Source organism: Rhamphochromis longiceps, linkage group LG3 (genome assembly GCF_057381845.1).
Source record: "Rhamphochromis longiceps isolate RC_006_pf linkage group LG3, R_longiceps_female_GT1.1, whole genome shotgun sequence".
NCBI classification, from domain to species: domain Eukaryota; kingdom Metazoa; phylum Chordata; class Actinopteri; order Cichliformes; family Cichlidae; genus Rhamphochromis; species Rhamphochromis longiceps.
The window spans coordinates 13491070-13505992 of record NC_140559.1 but is presented as its reverse complement, the minus strand read 5'-3'; the positions used below and the strand labels follow the sequence as shown (position 1 = coordinate 13505992).

Sequence of the window (14923 nt, the reverse complement as noted above, 5' to 3'; positions counted from 1 at the left end):
TTTTTTGTTTCACTCATTCCAACAGCTGTGATGGAGTCAGAGCAGCTTCTTCGCTGATGTTCAGGTGAAACTGAACTTAATAAACTGTGTATAAATGATACACCTGCCGTTTCTTTCCATTTTTTACAACCACTTAAAAATATTACTAAAACTAAAATAAGAGAACAATCAGGTGTTGCAATGAGATGCCCCACAAATGATGTGTGCCAGTAAAAAAAAAAAAAAGTTTGTACACCAAAAGACAGAGGAGAACAGCACAGGGATAAACCTGCAGGCCTGACAACAGGTGGTGTATCACTCCGCTGGTTTTCTACTTAGTGACAGTGTTTACGTTGCAAATGTGCCTCTGTGACATTCATTAGTGCCCTCACTGACGCACAAAACAAAACAACTACACAACAGTAATTGGTTGACATGGTACATTTTTGTTTTCTGTAGCATCTAGTCCTTTTTACTGAATTATCCACCACATTAAATTTCATGGATTTGACCACACACAAGGCATCTCCTTCACCACCTCTGTTTTGCAGAGACTGTGAATTCATAACAATCTAGTTATTGATAGATGAGAAGAAGTTGTTGTCAAGATCTATTTCATATTCCAAGTCCTGTGTATTATGATCCATATAGTTAAATGTTTTCAGTTCCAATTGATCATATTCTGCAACTGTCTGACTGATGCAGCTATTTCTTCCAGATGTTTCAGTTCTTCCTTCCTGTGTGTGTCATAAGTGAGTGTGTGGTTGTTTGTTACCTTGTTTGTAGTCCAGATCATGTTGCTCACTGATATTTTTCAAGATCCACCATGTCTTTAATAGTCAGAACTTTAACGTCATGCTCTCCAGGTCCCTCATTGCTGTCAGCGGTCACCGCCTGAGCGTATGACCGGAGTTCAATATGGAGCCCATTGATGATAACGTCATTTATCCTGGAGTATTGTTCCAGGTTAGCAACCCTACTTTCCAGGTATGCAATCTTTTTATCTTTTTCTGCAGTTTGGATATGGAGGGGCTTTACCTCCTCCACAATTTCAAGGATACTTTTCTGCTGCAACCGATAGTGGAAATTTCCTCCATTAAGAAGTCAAGAGACTTTTTAATGTCCTCGACTTCCTCAGCTCTCGGTGACCTCTTCGGCATCATTTTATCTGGATTCACTGGTAGTAGGTACGGGGGCTTTATTTTGATTTCAATGTAAAATCCTCATCAATACAAAGCAGCAGCATCAAATGAATGCTGCAGTGTTTTATTGCAAAGAAGTTGGGGAGGAAACCTGCTCCCCCTGTTGCTAAGACCCCCACCAATGTTTTCTGCCTTAGGCGTGACTCTGCCACCTCAACTGCCTTCTCGGCCTTCCACTTTCTTCCTGTCCTTACCTCAATACCTGCTGATGCCACCTTGCAGTCTTTAGAATCCCTGTACTGTTTTTTTTTTCTGTTATTAAATTGTTCTCCCATTAGGAGCTCAGTGTGAGTGGAGTTTTTTTTCTCCTCCTCTCACCTCATGTCATGTATTTTTGTTGTTGTTTTTTTTCCTATCAGCCTACCTCTCTGATATGTCTGCCCAATGTGTTGTTTGTGTAAGTTTGGTCAGAAGGTTCCTCTGTAAGTGTGCATGCGCCATTAGGGTGCTGCCTGCTGTAACCCTAATTTCCTTCGGGATTAATAAAGTATTCTGATTTTGATTCTGATTCTGTAGGGCTTCTCGTGTGCGAGCCACCTTGAACTCATCTGTGAGACCACTGAAGGGTAACTGCAAGCTGTTGCTTGCACCATACAAGGCGGCGCTGGTGAGGCTGCAGGGAAGTCCCAGCTACTTACGAAGAAAGCCACTAATCTTCCTTTCAAGGGATTCCAAGGTAGTTATTGGAACTGTATAGACAAGCAGAGGCCACAGGTTTCGGGGCAGGATGGAATGCTGGTAGATCCAGGCTTTAAATCTTCCAGGCAGGCTGGACTTGTCCACCTTAGTGAACCACGCTCCTAGCTCCTCATTTGCCTTCTGAATGGCAGCAGAGTCTTTCAGGCTGGAGTCAAAGAGTTTCCCCCAGTGTTAGTGACATGTCACTTTAACCTGCTGCTAAATGAAAACAAAACATTTATGTCTATGATTCAAAGGCAGCTTTGCTTCCTGTGCTGCTGCTGCTGTGCTCCTGGATGATGCACATGTGGATTTGAATGCTTCTCAAATTAAAGCATTGCCCAGTTTGGATCACAGTTCAGTCACTACTCTTATAAATTCTTGCTGTGGCCACAGTTTCATCATCACTTTGTAAAGAGGGAACTTCATCTGACACATTTTCACACTTTTGAAGTGGAAATGATGCTTTGAAGGAAACACAGAATGGATTTTCTGCCACAAAAGAAACAGCAGCAGACTGAGGAAGTTGGAATGTTACATTTCAGACACTTTGATAAGTCTTCACATATCTCGCGCCAAAACTTCAGAACTGGTGGACAGAACCAAAGAGCGTGGATATAATTGTCCGGTGAATTGGTTTGGCAGTGTGAGCAGTTGTTGGTAGACGTAAAGCCCATCTTGAACATCCGATGACCTGTATAGTGCACTCTATGTAGTATTTTGTATTTAATTAATTGAAGACTGGGATTTCTGATTAGATGAAAGGTTTTTAAGCAAATCTGAGACCAGAAGTTTAGGTCTAAGTTAACTGATAAATCCGCTTCCCATTTTGCAATAGGAAGTGATATTGATTCGTCTGTTTTAGAAAGCATTCTGTATATTTTGGATAGTAATTTGGGGGTTTTAAGAGTAAGAAGTTGAACCACACTTGGTGGTGTTTGTAGTTCAACTTGACCCGGTTTAAATTTCTTTTTTACTATGGATTTAATTTGTTGATATTCTAAAAATCTTTTCTTGTTGATCCCATATTTAGCCTAGCGTTGTTTCTGCTTAGCTCTGCTCTGTATGGATGTATTCAGCTAATGCTAGCTATTGCTGAGACGGCATGAAATGACAAATTTGTTAGTATTCAGCTGGTTTATTTAATTCAGGAGGAGCAGATGGACGTCTTGCTGGTGTGGTAAAGGCAAAGCTTGTGTGGTCCTTTCTGCGAGTGTGAGCTGTGAATTTTCTGTGACCCGGAGGACTGTGTTTGCCGCACTCTACTGGTGGCCTTGACCCTTTTCCTCCCACCTGTCTCTTTGAACTCTCAGGAGCCGTGAGTACTGATATTTGCATGTGCCTTCCAAAAATCAGTAAATAAATTCAGCAATACATGCCTGAGAAGAGCACATGTGACCATGGCATGACATGTGATTAAAAAGGGGCGGCGTTGGCAGCATCCGAGACATAATAATGTGGCTTCTATTTATTCCAAGCAAGTGCATGTATAAAAGAAAACAGCCAACATGTCATTATTATTTCAGCTGTGGACTGTGAAGACCAATAAAGGCTCTCCATTCACTTAACACAGCCAGATCTAAAGTGTGGTGAAATTAATGTGATCTTATAGGCAGGATTACTGTCATATAGATGAGACAGAAACAGACTGCAGGCTGTCTGACACATATCAGCAGAGAGAGGCCACAGTACTCTCTAGTTTCTACTTTCAATAGAAATGTAGAAATGTTGTTCTACCTTGTTCTAATCTGCTGCTGAGTTTCTTTCACACTGCTGGAAACACAGAACACACACCAAGAATATCTGTTTAACCAATCACATTTGTTTCACTTTGATCTGCCACGAACTGCAGCGATTTCCACGTGTCCTTTTCAGGCTGTGGGACGGTAAGCTTTACCCATTCAGTGGATCCAGTTTAAAGTTTCACAGCTCTAATGTGCAGCCGTGTTACATCCCCCAGTAGGATACTATTTTTTCCCTTGTGAAATCATTTCTTGTGTTTTGTCTTTAATTAAAACTACTCATGCTGATAAAGGGGATCAAAGCGAGGGGTTTCATCCCTGCTTTTAACCCTTCCACTTCGATGGCACTGTGTCATTGACTGGAAAGCCTGAGGATGAAAACCCCATTAAAATACTGAGAGATACGGGAGGGTCCCAATGTGTGATCTTATCTAATGTATTATCAGTGGGTGACCGTTCCTCCTTTCATGGTAGTATTTTGATCCAGGGAGTTGAAATGGGTTATGTTGAAGCTCCTTTGCATTATGTACACATCAAGTCAAATTTGATTAGTGGCATCTTCTCTGTGGCAGTACGTCCCTCCCTTCCGATAAAAGGGGTGCAGTTTATTATGGCAAATGATATTACCGGTGGAAAGGTGCGACCTGTTCCTGAAGTAACGGATGATCCAAAATCAAACTTGGAAAAACAATGACCTAGCAACATGTTTTCCATCTATTTTTCCTACTTGTGTTCTCACCAGGGCTCAAACACAGCGTAGAGCTGCAGAGATTGATCTGGCAGATTCCTTGTTGGCTCAGACTTTGGCTGCAGATGACTTGCAAACCCTGACTGAACTTAAAGGCAACTCAAAGGATACTACTGAGAAGTGGAAGGATCTCCATCTCTCTGTTGGACTTGCCAGTCACACGTGGAAGCCTTATTGCTGCTCAGAAAGCTGATCCCTCATTGAATCAATGCTTTGCTTCTCTTTCTGAAACATGAGATAAGGCTTATTTTTTTTGGAGAATGCGCAAATGGACTGCACACCAAATATTTCAATCAGATGTAGAGGGACAGTGATCTGATGACTGTGACTGAGGACTACTTTGATTGTTATGGCTCTTGGCTATTGTCACTATGTAGTGTCCCTTGCACATGAGCACCCCCTGTCCGGTCATTTGGGAGTTACAAAAATGTACCATAAGATACTCAACCATTTCTTTTGGCCATTAAAGGCTGATGTGGTGAAGTTTTGTCATACTTGTAAAGCATGTCAGATTGCATGGAAGCCAAACCAGATTGTTCCTAAAGCCACTCTCCATCCTATAGCAGCACTTGGTGAACCTTTTGAGCATGTCGTTGTGGACTGTGTTGGTCCATTGCTCAAGACAAAGAATGGTAATCGGATTTTGCTGACTGCAATGTGCACTTCGATTTGTTTTCTAGAAGCTGTTCCACTCAGAAGAATATTTGCACTTCTGGTGATTAAAGTGTTAAAAAGTTTTTCACCACTTTTGGTTTGCCAAAAGTAGTTCAGACAGACCAAGGTACCAACTTTCTGTCTAAACTTTTCAAACAGGTCATGCAGACTCTTGGGATTAAGCATGCTGTGTCAAGTGCATACCATCCTGAGTCTCAAGGAGCATTAGAGCACTGGCACCAGACATTCAAGGCAATGTTGCAGAAATACTACTTAGATACTGGAAAAGAGTGGGGTGACGGAGTACCATTGGTGGTGTTTGCTATTCGTGAAGCTAAGCAAGAATCATTTGGGTTTAGCTCAAATGAACTAGTGTTTGGTCATTGTGTTCGGGGACCTTTGAAGTTGCTTAAAGACCAGTTCCTGTCAACAGACAATGTAGTGAAACTAATGTTCTGGATTATGTTTCACATTTAAGCGAGCGGTTCCATAAGGCCTGGTTAGCAGCAGCAGAAGCCCTCTCCTCTGCTCAGGAGAAAATGAAGAGTTAAGAAATAAGAAAGCTGTTCCTCGATCGTTCAATCCAGGTGACAAAGATTTGATTCTTCTGCCAACTGCTAGCATTGTTTGCCCGTTTCTGTGGACCATACCTGGTGGATAAGAGGGTAAATGACACTGACTATGTGATTAAAACACCAGACAGGAAGCATAGATTACGCTTGTGCCATCTCAATATGCTCAAATCTTTTAATTCTAGAACTGATTCTCTCTGTGGTCTTGCAGATAAGTCTGCTGCATCTTCATCAGAACAAATTTCGTCTCCAGAATCTCTCTTGTTAAGCTCTTCTTCAGGACTGAGGCTGGGTTTAGATGAAGATGGGCCCAAACTCTGATGCCAGCTACCAGAGTGCCAGAATGCTTAATTCTGAGCTTTAAAACTAGCAAGAAATACACCTTTAAAAACTGACATCTTGACTCCTCATTCACTATTTTAACTTTATGTTAGTCCCTCCTATCCCCTAGGCTAGCCAGGGGACGTAACAGCCGTCACCTTAGAAATAAACAGCAGCACTGAGAACGCACTGGACCCTTTACTACGAAAACACAGCTCACTGTCTTTAACAGACTCAACGTTTTTCTTCCCTGGTTTTTACGGGAATTTCTCCAAAACATGTGTTGATCAGAATTATTGATAGACTGGTATAACAAGCAGGCTTGTTCAAGCTGAACATTTCTGCTGCTGCTGAATCATTTGAGGAATTTATAGCTCTGTAAATGTATTCCTATCACTGCTCAGATACTGTGTCCACACTCATATGTGATTATTAAATGTCAGCTCCCTCCAAAATAAGAGCTTTTTCAAAAACTCCAATTGAGATAACATTATTTAATTTAGAAACTTAGTTTGTTAAAACTGTTTCTTGGAGCATGACCTTGAATAATTAAGAGAAAAAAAATCTGATTTAAAAACACTTCATGATGCTCAATGTTTTTAATATTTTATACCGTGACTACTCTTGGATATCCACTTCTTTACGCATGAAGTATTCACTCTGTCAAATGTGTTTGTATTGTGTCAAACATTTTGATTCTTTTTCACCCTCATGTTGTGTTCTGGTCAAATTTTGACCTGTTTACAAGTTTGATCTCTGACAAAATGATTCCATGACTTTATCCACAAAGAGGATTTCAACATATAAAATTGTATTAATTTGCATACATTTTTTTCGTGCTTTACTTAACATTTGTTCACTCCTGGCATCCCTTGTCAAAAATGAACTATCATTAGAAATAGAAACAAGACAATAATACATGTACATAAACAGCAGTCTGCATGAGTACATAGGCATGTGGCCACTTCTATGTGCATCTGTCTGAGTGATTGCGATTGTGTGAAAGAGAACTCTTTAGAGTTCTTTCTTTTGTGTTTTTACCTTTATTTTCTCTTTCCTTCTGGCCCTTAACTTAGAATACACCAATAAAAAGGGTACAGATATCTTAAATGAGTAAATATAAACAAACCAAAGACTACCCGAATTAAGGAAGTAATCAAAACTAATTAAACTAACTAACTAATCAAAACCAGATTACAATACCCCCTGTCTCTCTAGAGCTGTATATTTCTTGAAAATGTATGAATTTCTTTAAAATGCTTTTCCTCATTTAATTTTTTCCATCAGGTCTCTTTTAGCTATTATGGCTTTGATGCATTCAGTTTCTTGTCAAAATATAACTGTTTTCCCCTCTCTGCAATTTAACTTTTGTGTCTCTCCAGTATTTATTTCTGCAAAAATGATGGTTAGAATAATTTTCGGTATCACTTTAAAATGCTGCCTTCTATCTCAGCCTAAAGCCATCCCATATCTGTATGCCATTTCTGATTCATATCCACTGGGACTTTGTATGAAGGTAAGGGTGCAAACAGGCATTTATTTGGTGTAATTATTTTTAATGAGGATTTGTTTCTGTGATAATTACATTTCTTTCCTTACTTTTCTTGGCAAGTTATGTTCTGTTTTAATATTTAATGACCCACTTTCACCCTCCCAGTAATTTGCTGTCTTGTGACCCCATGATAATGTATTATGTACAAATATAAGAGTTAGAGCAGGTTACACAAAGGCATTTCAAACCCTGATTCCAAGTTTTCCCTGTTATTTTTTGTATTTATATCAGTCATTTAATCAGAAATTTTGCGTGTCACGAATAGAATCAAGCCACTAAGGCTACATTTACACTGCAGGTCTTAATGCTCAATACAGATTTTTCAGTCAAATCTGATTTTTTTGTCTGCTTGTTCACACTACAAATAAAATGTGACAGCAAACGTGCTCTAGTGTGAACCCTCAAAGCAGCCCGCATGCGCAAAAGAAGACGCGACACACAACGCGCTCTGTTTAGACCCAGACCAAACAGTATTGTTTGACTGATGGCCGTAAATATAAAGACTTGTTTCAGACTTTACGTTTCCCAATTTTGCTTTAAGTTATAAAGTTATTTTGTTATTTACATATGGCCTAATAATGATCCTTATTGCTGATTTAGAGAGGAGTGGTGCTTCAAAGGATAGCTGCAGATTTCTGTCAGAATCTGTAGATTATACAGTACAAATAAAATGTTCACGTTTCTCCAACGTTGTCTTCCAAACAGTTTCACTCGATGGCCAGGAAGCGTTCGCGATGTCTTATCGGGCGCTTCTCCGGCGCTGATAATTGGCGTCTGTCTTGTGTCAGTGACGTAGAAGACAGATTTAATGCGACATGACCATTCAAACAGAAGTCGCTTTCTAAAGATCAAATCAAATCAATTTATTTATATAGCACTTTTCACAGGATAAAAACCACAAAGTGCTTCACAGTAATATAAAAACAGAAATGCATAAAATACATTAATAATCAAACATACAGCACAAATCTAATTAAAAGCCAATCTAAATAAATGAGTCTTAAGCTGCTTTTTAAAAGAATAAATACAATCCAGGCAACGTAATGATGGAGGGAGAGCATTCCACAACCTGGGGGCCACCGCTCTAAAAGATCTATGTCCTCTGGTCTTAAAACGAGTTCATGGGATTACCAACAGCCTTTGATTAGATGATCTCAGGCTGCAAGAGGGAGCGTGGGGTTCTAAAAGATCAGAAATGTAGGCAGTGGCATCACAATTAAAAGCTTTAAAAGATTTTAAATTTTAAATTTTTTTAAAATGAATTCTAAAATGTACTGGAAGCCAGTGTAATGAACACTGGTGTAATGTGCTCTCTTTTTCTTGTCTTAGTTAAGAGCCTTGCAGCAGCGTTTGGGACTAACAAACAACCAAGAGTCCACCTTCGGCTGATTAGAGTGAATCGACTCTTTACAGGTGCACACCTGACAGATGTCCTCCAGATGTTGTTGGTCTTTTATTTTTATTTCTAAACCACACCTTCGGCTTTCACATGCCTACAAATATCTCAAAGTCTCATAACACAATTACCTACGGGTGGCTTCCACATTAGCATCTGCTGTACACTGTTCTTTCTACAGCAAAAAATTAAACTTCAAATCTGAGCAAGCACGCTAGCACGCTGCTACAGGAATATTCACAGAGAAACCCCTGGATCCCCCCACTGAAATGACCGCTGCAGCACCGTATTTATTTTTTGCTGTGTTTTACTTACATCTATTTGAAACAGTGAGTGTAAAAACAAAACATTATTTTATTTTATATGCTGGAATATGCAGAAAATAGATTTAAATGTTAAGAAAATTTCTTCTGTGATTAACAGTCAACAGTCAGTTCAACAGTCAGACTGTTTCTCTTTCTTGGACAAGTAATTAGTAACTAATTACATTTTTCAAGTAACTTGACCAACACTGATGGGCAACTTTGACATGCAGAAAATCAACCCTCTCAGACCTACTTTCAGTTAAAATGTTGACATGTGTATAAATTGAGTAAAGCAGCATGTCTTAAAGCAAATTAACCCATACCTAGTATAATCAAGAAAAATCATTACATGATAGTGAGCTTAGACTTGTTGAAAATGCAGGGTTGTGAACTGAGCTTTAGTGAAACACAACATACTGATATTCAGCTTTGAGTGGAAAAAGACAGAAAAACAACATGTGGATCCTGGAATAATGGGAGCTTCCATCTTTAAAAGACTGAAGAGCAAGAAGTTTACAAGGAATCATTTAGAACAGTTTAAAACATCAACTGATTGAATTCATGAATCTGAAAACATGTTTCTGAGTGAAAGAGACAGACATGTACAGACTGAACTATCTGTTCAACAGTCAGAGTGTTTCTCTAACAGGAGGACACTCTTTACACTCAACTCAGCACAGGGACACTGAGGAACCAGAAAAGAGGTAACCAGTGTAGCTGTACCCTAATCGAAACCCAGGATAAAGAGGTTCAGTGAATGTGGTGTTGAAGGTGTGGAGGTGGATCAGAGTGTCAGAGGAGACTCTGTAGAAGGACAGAGTGCCAGCAGGAAAGTCCACATACACTGCTACTCTGTTAGAGACAGAGGAGGAGGAGGAGGAGATGGGAATAAGAATTTGCTTGTTATTGTGCCAGACACAATGAGGACCACCAGCAGAGCATTCCAGACTCCAGGACTGATCATTACACCCAAACAAACAGTAATTAATATCTAGTAGCTCTCCTTTCCTTCTGATTCTTCTGTAACTCACTGATATATCAACATTTCCTCTCCACTCGACCTCCCAGTAACAGCGACCAGTCAGACCATCTCTGCACAGCAGCTGATACCAATCAAATCTGTCTGGATGATCAGGATATGACTGATACTCCTCCGCACGTGTCACCTTCCTGTTGTCGTCAGACAGTTTGAGTTCTCTGTTCACTGTGTTTGTGTCGATTGTGAGTTGACAGGAATCTGATGAGAGAACAAACACAATCCAGCTGCAGTTATTGATCCATCATCTGTTCATTGATCGACACTTTGATGATGACTCCTGACATCAGAGATGTGAATGAGTGATGTAACAGTTTGAAGATGGTTGAATGTGTGCTGCTTTGTTTTCATGAATCACATTAAAAACACACTTACACTTCCTCAGACCTGGTGTCAACCATCGGACTCCAGCAGGCTCCACCCTGAAAGGAGGAGGGGGGTCAGACCAGCACAGTCTCTTTCAGCATGCACACATGGACATTACATGGCTCTCGTACACATACTGTTAGACACTGATAAAGGAACAGTCCAACATTTTCACAAATACACTTCAAGCTGGGCAATATGGGAACATATTTGTATATTTTAAATACAATTTTATATAAATAAAATCAGTATTTCTGTCATATTTAAATGGTTCCTTTTTTTTTTGCTGAGTGAGATGGTAAGATAGATGTTGAATTTAAAAAGCACTGAAAAACATTATGAAGTTAAATCAATAACATAGGTACAGTATAGGTGTATATATAAAGAGGTAAAATCTTATTTCATACCAGTCTCAGTTCCATATAAATATGTCTTAATGCATCATCACTCATGCAGGAAAGGAAATCCCAGAAAATGTATTCTATTCATCCGTTAATCTAGACCAGGGTTATCAAACTCATTTTACACTGTGGGCCACATACAGCCCACTTTGATCTTAAGCAGGCTAAACCACTGAAACTCCCCTTTCTGTCAGTGTAGAGAAGTCAAACATTTAACTCTTTTTCTGCATGTTAAAGATAAAGCTGCTGTGACAAAGAAAGATCTGTCAGCATGATTCTTTGGAATTAAATTGTAAGAAATAAATGTGTAGTTCTGGTAGTTCTGGTAGCATATGGCCCAGACTGTCTTTTTGTTTGTTGTTGTTGTTGTCATGGTTGTTTGTTTGTTTCTTTAACTAGTAATTTAAAAAAAGACTTCTATAATAGAAAATGAAAAACATAAGCTGTGAACATAATACAACACAAACTCTCGTAGAGGATACAAAGTCAGAGAGAAAATTTTTGAAATGACAAGGAGCAGGCGCATCTAGTCCGTCAGTATCGTAAAATCTTTGCTCTGCTACTAGTACACTTATTCATGTTTTGTCAGATGCTGGTAGTGCCACTCCTTTCATATAAACCATAGGTTTACTTATCAGTTTGATAACTAGCTTTGTGAGACTGCTTGTCCCCATTTCTGATGTTAATGTGAGTGAAACCAGGTCAGTAAAAGAAAATTCCTCTATGTTGCCCTTGCTTTGTAGTAGAGGGCTCAGCTCTTCTTCCTCTATCAGACATTCTCTCCATACCTGAGAGTGTCCAGTTTCCAGCCTGGATCCTTCAGTCCAGCCAAGAGCAGCTTCATTCCTGAGTCTCCTGGATGATTGTAGCTCACGTCCAGCTCTCTAAGATAGGAGGGGTTGGACTCCAGAGCTGAAGCCAGAGAATCACAGCCCTGATCTGTGATCAGACATCCTGACAGTCTGCAGACACACAAAATAGCAATACAACTGGTTTAGAGCAGCATGGGAATAGTAACTGAATTGAGCGGAGATTCCAGAGTGTGGAGAATTAAGCAGAGCAAATAAAGAGAATCCAGAGTTTAATTGGACAGGTTTCAGGCCTGACCAGGAGAGCTGAGGAGGTGAAGCTGCAGACAAGGTGGGTGTTGGATGATCAGAGGCAGATGTGAATGAGATAAACTTTGACTGTTCTACTTTTCAGGACAGGGTCGAAATGGTTTCTCCTGGTGGATCTAGGGAGTTTTGAATCACTAAATAGTGCTAAGGAGAATACTTCTGTGGGTTGAGCATCAGAGTCGGTTGTGCCCATAATCCATCCAGCCATTCGCTTCTGCTTATCCTTTTCAGGGTCGCGGGGGACGCTGGAGCCCAGCTGCCATAGGGCGAGAGGCGGTGTACACCCAGGACAGGTCGCCAGTCTGTCGCAGGGCTAACACACAGGGACAGACAACCATTCGCACTCACATTCACTCTCACATTCACGCCTATGGGCAATTTGGATTAACCAATTAACCTTAACACGGGGAGAACATGCAAACTCCACACAGAAAGACCCCGGCCTGATGGTGGAATTGAACTCAGGACCTTCTTGCTGTGCGGCAACAGTGCTAACCACCGTGCCACAGTGCTGCCCATAATTTAAAATTTTGACTCTTGTTTTGAGCTTCTGGTACTCCAGGTGCTGACATTCAGATGCTTGATTGGCACCAGATTAGTGCTACTGAGTAAGAAGTTCAGATTTTTTCTAAGCCAATTTGATCGTAGGATAAACTGTGAAGAAGATATGGGGAACACTATCCTGATTGGTGCTCTGATAGAGTAATCGCATTTGGTAGAGGTAATGTGACTTGTGTGGAGGGGCCTCGCAGTCGCTGGAAAAACAAGTCTCCAGAGACTACTTTCAGAATTTCTGAGTGGACTCACTTGTGACAAATTTTTCCTGAATTTATAATCTAGCATGGCAAAAATGAACAGAAAAAAACAAATAATTTTTGGGTCCAAAGATTTTGGGTACTCTGGCGTAATCACCTGTTATCCAGCTATCATCATCATACATCCATGTTTAATTCAAAAACATAGGAATATTTTCTCTCACTTCTTCCTCTAGAAACTCTTAGCTCACCAATCACAATATACTTCAGGATAGTTTCTTTTATTAAGTACGTCATGGTTAGATGAAATGTTCTATAAATGTATGTTTAGTCACTCTGTCCAAGCACTATAGATCCCAGACAAGCTCTTGGCTGTGTATCATGCTTATATTTCTGCTTATTTAAGGATCCCAGTATAGAGGCACACACATTCAAACTGAATCAGTCACAAGTCAGATATTGGAACAAGTTCACTAATCAAGCTGTATTTCCCATTCATCATATTAATACTTTAATTGTATTTGTATAATAATAATTATGTAATAATTAAAATTATTTACCATTAGCAAAGGAATAGACAGATAAACTTTTATAGCACTCTAACATTTTAAAAACAAAAGGCTGGATTTTGACACCTTGCACCATAGTTCAGCTGTAATGTGAAGTGACAAGAGTTAATCTCTTTCAGTCCCACCTCTCTTGACAGTTGTCACAGCTTCAGTGCAAAGTTTTGGATATCCTAGAACTGCATAAGCATTTCCCCCTATAACTGAACTCACAGACAAATTCCAAGTCATTACGGCAAAGTTTCACCACCAAGTTCAGTGTGCAGCAGTAGATTTGGTGCACACTAGACTTTGTGGACCAGTTATTATTAACGTATGATACTAGCCACTAGCATTAATATGTTTTAAATGGGTAGAATTTGGAAGATTTAGAGAAATGGTAATGTGCCAATACATATTTACAGATACGATTCTAAATGAGTTATCATCTAAATGATCATTTATTCATGCAATAAATGATCTTTATTGAAAAGTCAAAATCCTTACGTGAGAATTTCCAGTTTACAGAGTGTACTCTCCACTCCAGAAGACAGCAGCTTAACTCCTGAATCCCCCAGGTCATTGTCACTTAGGTCCAGCTCTCTCAGACTAGAGGGCTGGGAGGTGAGAACTGAGGACAGAGCTTCACAGCTTTTCTCAGAGAGTTTACAGCCACTCAGTCTAAATTTTATTAGGAAGAAGACAGGAAAAAGAAATACTGGTGTTAATGAGTATTCCTACCTTAGTGAGAGGTTACTAGATTTGGAAATAACAAAAGCAGTCCCTTGTGTTAAACAAGTCAGAAATGGTGCCGTTTACTTTGACTTAGAAAAAAATACAAAGAAACAATAATAGCATTCATATAGTTCATATAATTACCTAAAATAGTTAAAATGTATTTTTGTAATTTTATCAAAGGTATATCACTTTATCTTACCTGAGAGTTTTCATCTCAGTTGAACTCTTCACGCCAACAGAAAGAAGCTTCACTCCTGAATCCTGTAGGTTGTTGTTACTCAGGTCTACCTCTCTCAGACTAGAGGACCGGGAGCTAAAAACTGAGGACAAATCTTCACAGCTTCTCTCTGAGAGATTACAGCTCCTTAATCTAGATTTGTAAATAAGTAATCTTGTTTAATTACTGACTGAATCCTCCATTTTATGTTAAACAAATCAAGAATTAAATTAAAATGCTTAAAATACAAATATAAAACAAAGTGTGAATGAAATCGACTTACCAACATTTTGTAATGTATTTTTTTTTTTTTCAATTGATAGAAACACAAAAACAAAAATAAATGAATAAGCAGTATCAGTTCGTCTGACCTGAGACTTTTGAGTGTACAGTGTGGACTGTGCAGTGCACTACAGAGATGCTTCACTCCTGTATCCTGAAAGTTATTGCTACTCATGTCCAGCTCAGTCAGACTAGATGAGTTCGAACTGAAAAGTGTGGACAGATCTTCACAACTTCTTTCTGAGAGGTCACAGTCACTCAGTCTGAAAAATTAGGAAGACAAATAACACAGGTGTTAAAGATGAATCATGCTTAC

The 14923-nt window shown here is 39.5% G+C and overlaps 4 protein-coding genes across 8 annotated transcripts in view; all 4 read right to left on the bottom strand.

The window, feature by feature from the left end:
- Window positions 1–14923, bottom strand: part of LOC146673000 (NLR family CARD domain-containing protein 3-like) — a 235930-nt gene that overhangs the window by 192166 nt on the left and 28841 nt on the right. The window lies entirely within an intron of this gene.
- The window catches only part of LOC146672997 (protein NLRC3-like), a 151130-nt gene continuing 143992 nt past the window's right edge, over window positions 7786–14923 (bottom strand). The window contains exon 11 of one of the 2 annotated variants that reach the window (XM_085401399.1): window positions 7786–9763. The gene's annotated coding sequence lies outside the window, so the exon portion shown is untranslated. The remainder of the gene's footprint in view (window positions 9764–14923) is intronic. The other variant, XM_085401401.1, reaches the window with a different exon arrangement.
- The window catches only part of LOC146672998 (protein NLRC3-like), an 85234-nt gene continuing 80016 nt past the window's right edge, over window positions 9706–14923 (bottom strand). Inside the window, exon 11 of the mRNA XM_085401425.1 lies at window positions 9706–9805. The gene's annotated coding sequence lies outside the window, so the exon portion shown is untranslated. The remainder of the gene's footprint in view (window positions 9806–14923) is intronic.
- The window catches only part of LOC146673001 (uncharacterized), a 33957-nt gene continuing 28837 nt past the window's right edge, over window positions 9804–14923 (bottom strand). Inside the window, exons 14-19 of the mRNA XM_085401361.1 lie at window positions 14697–14870; window positions 14308–14478; window positions 13878–14051; window positions 11741–11914; window positions 10561–10607; window positions 9804–10386 (exon numbers count right to left, since the gene is read on the bottom strand). Coding sequence (XP_085257487.1) covers window positions 9821–10386; window positions 10561–10607; window positions 11741–11914; window positions 13878–14051; window positions 14308–14478; window positions 14697–14870 — 1306 coding nt within the window. The 3' untranslated portion in view covers window positions 9804–9820. The remainder of the gene's footprint in view (window positions 10387–10560; window positions 10608–11740; window positions 11915–13877; window positions 14052–14307; window positions 14479–14696; window positions 14871–14923) is intronic.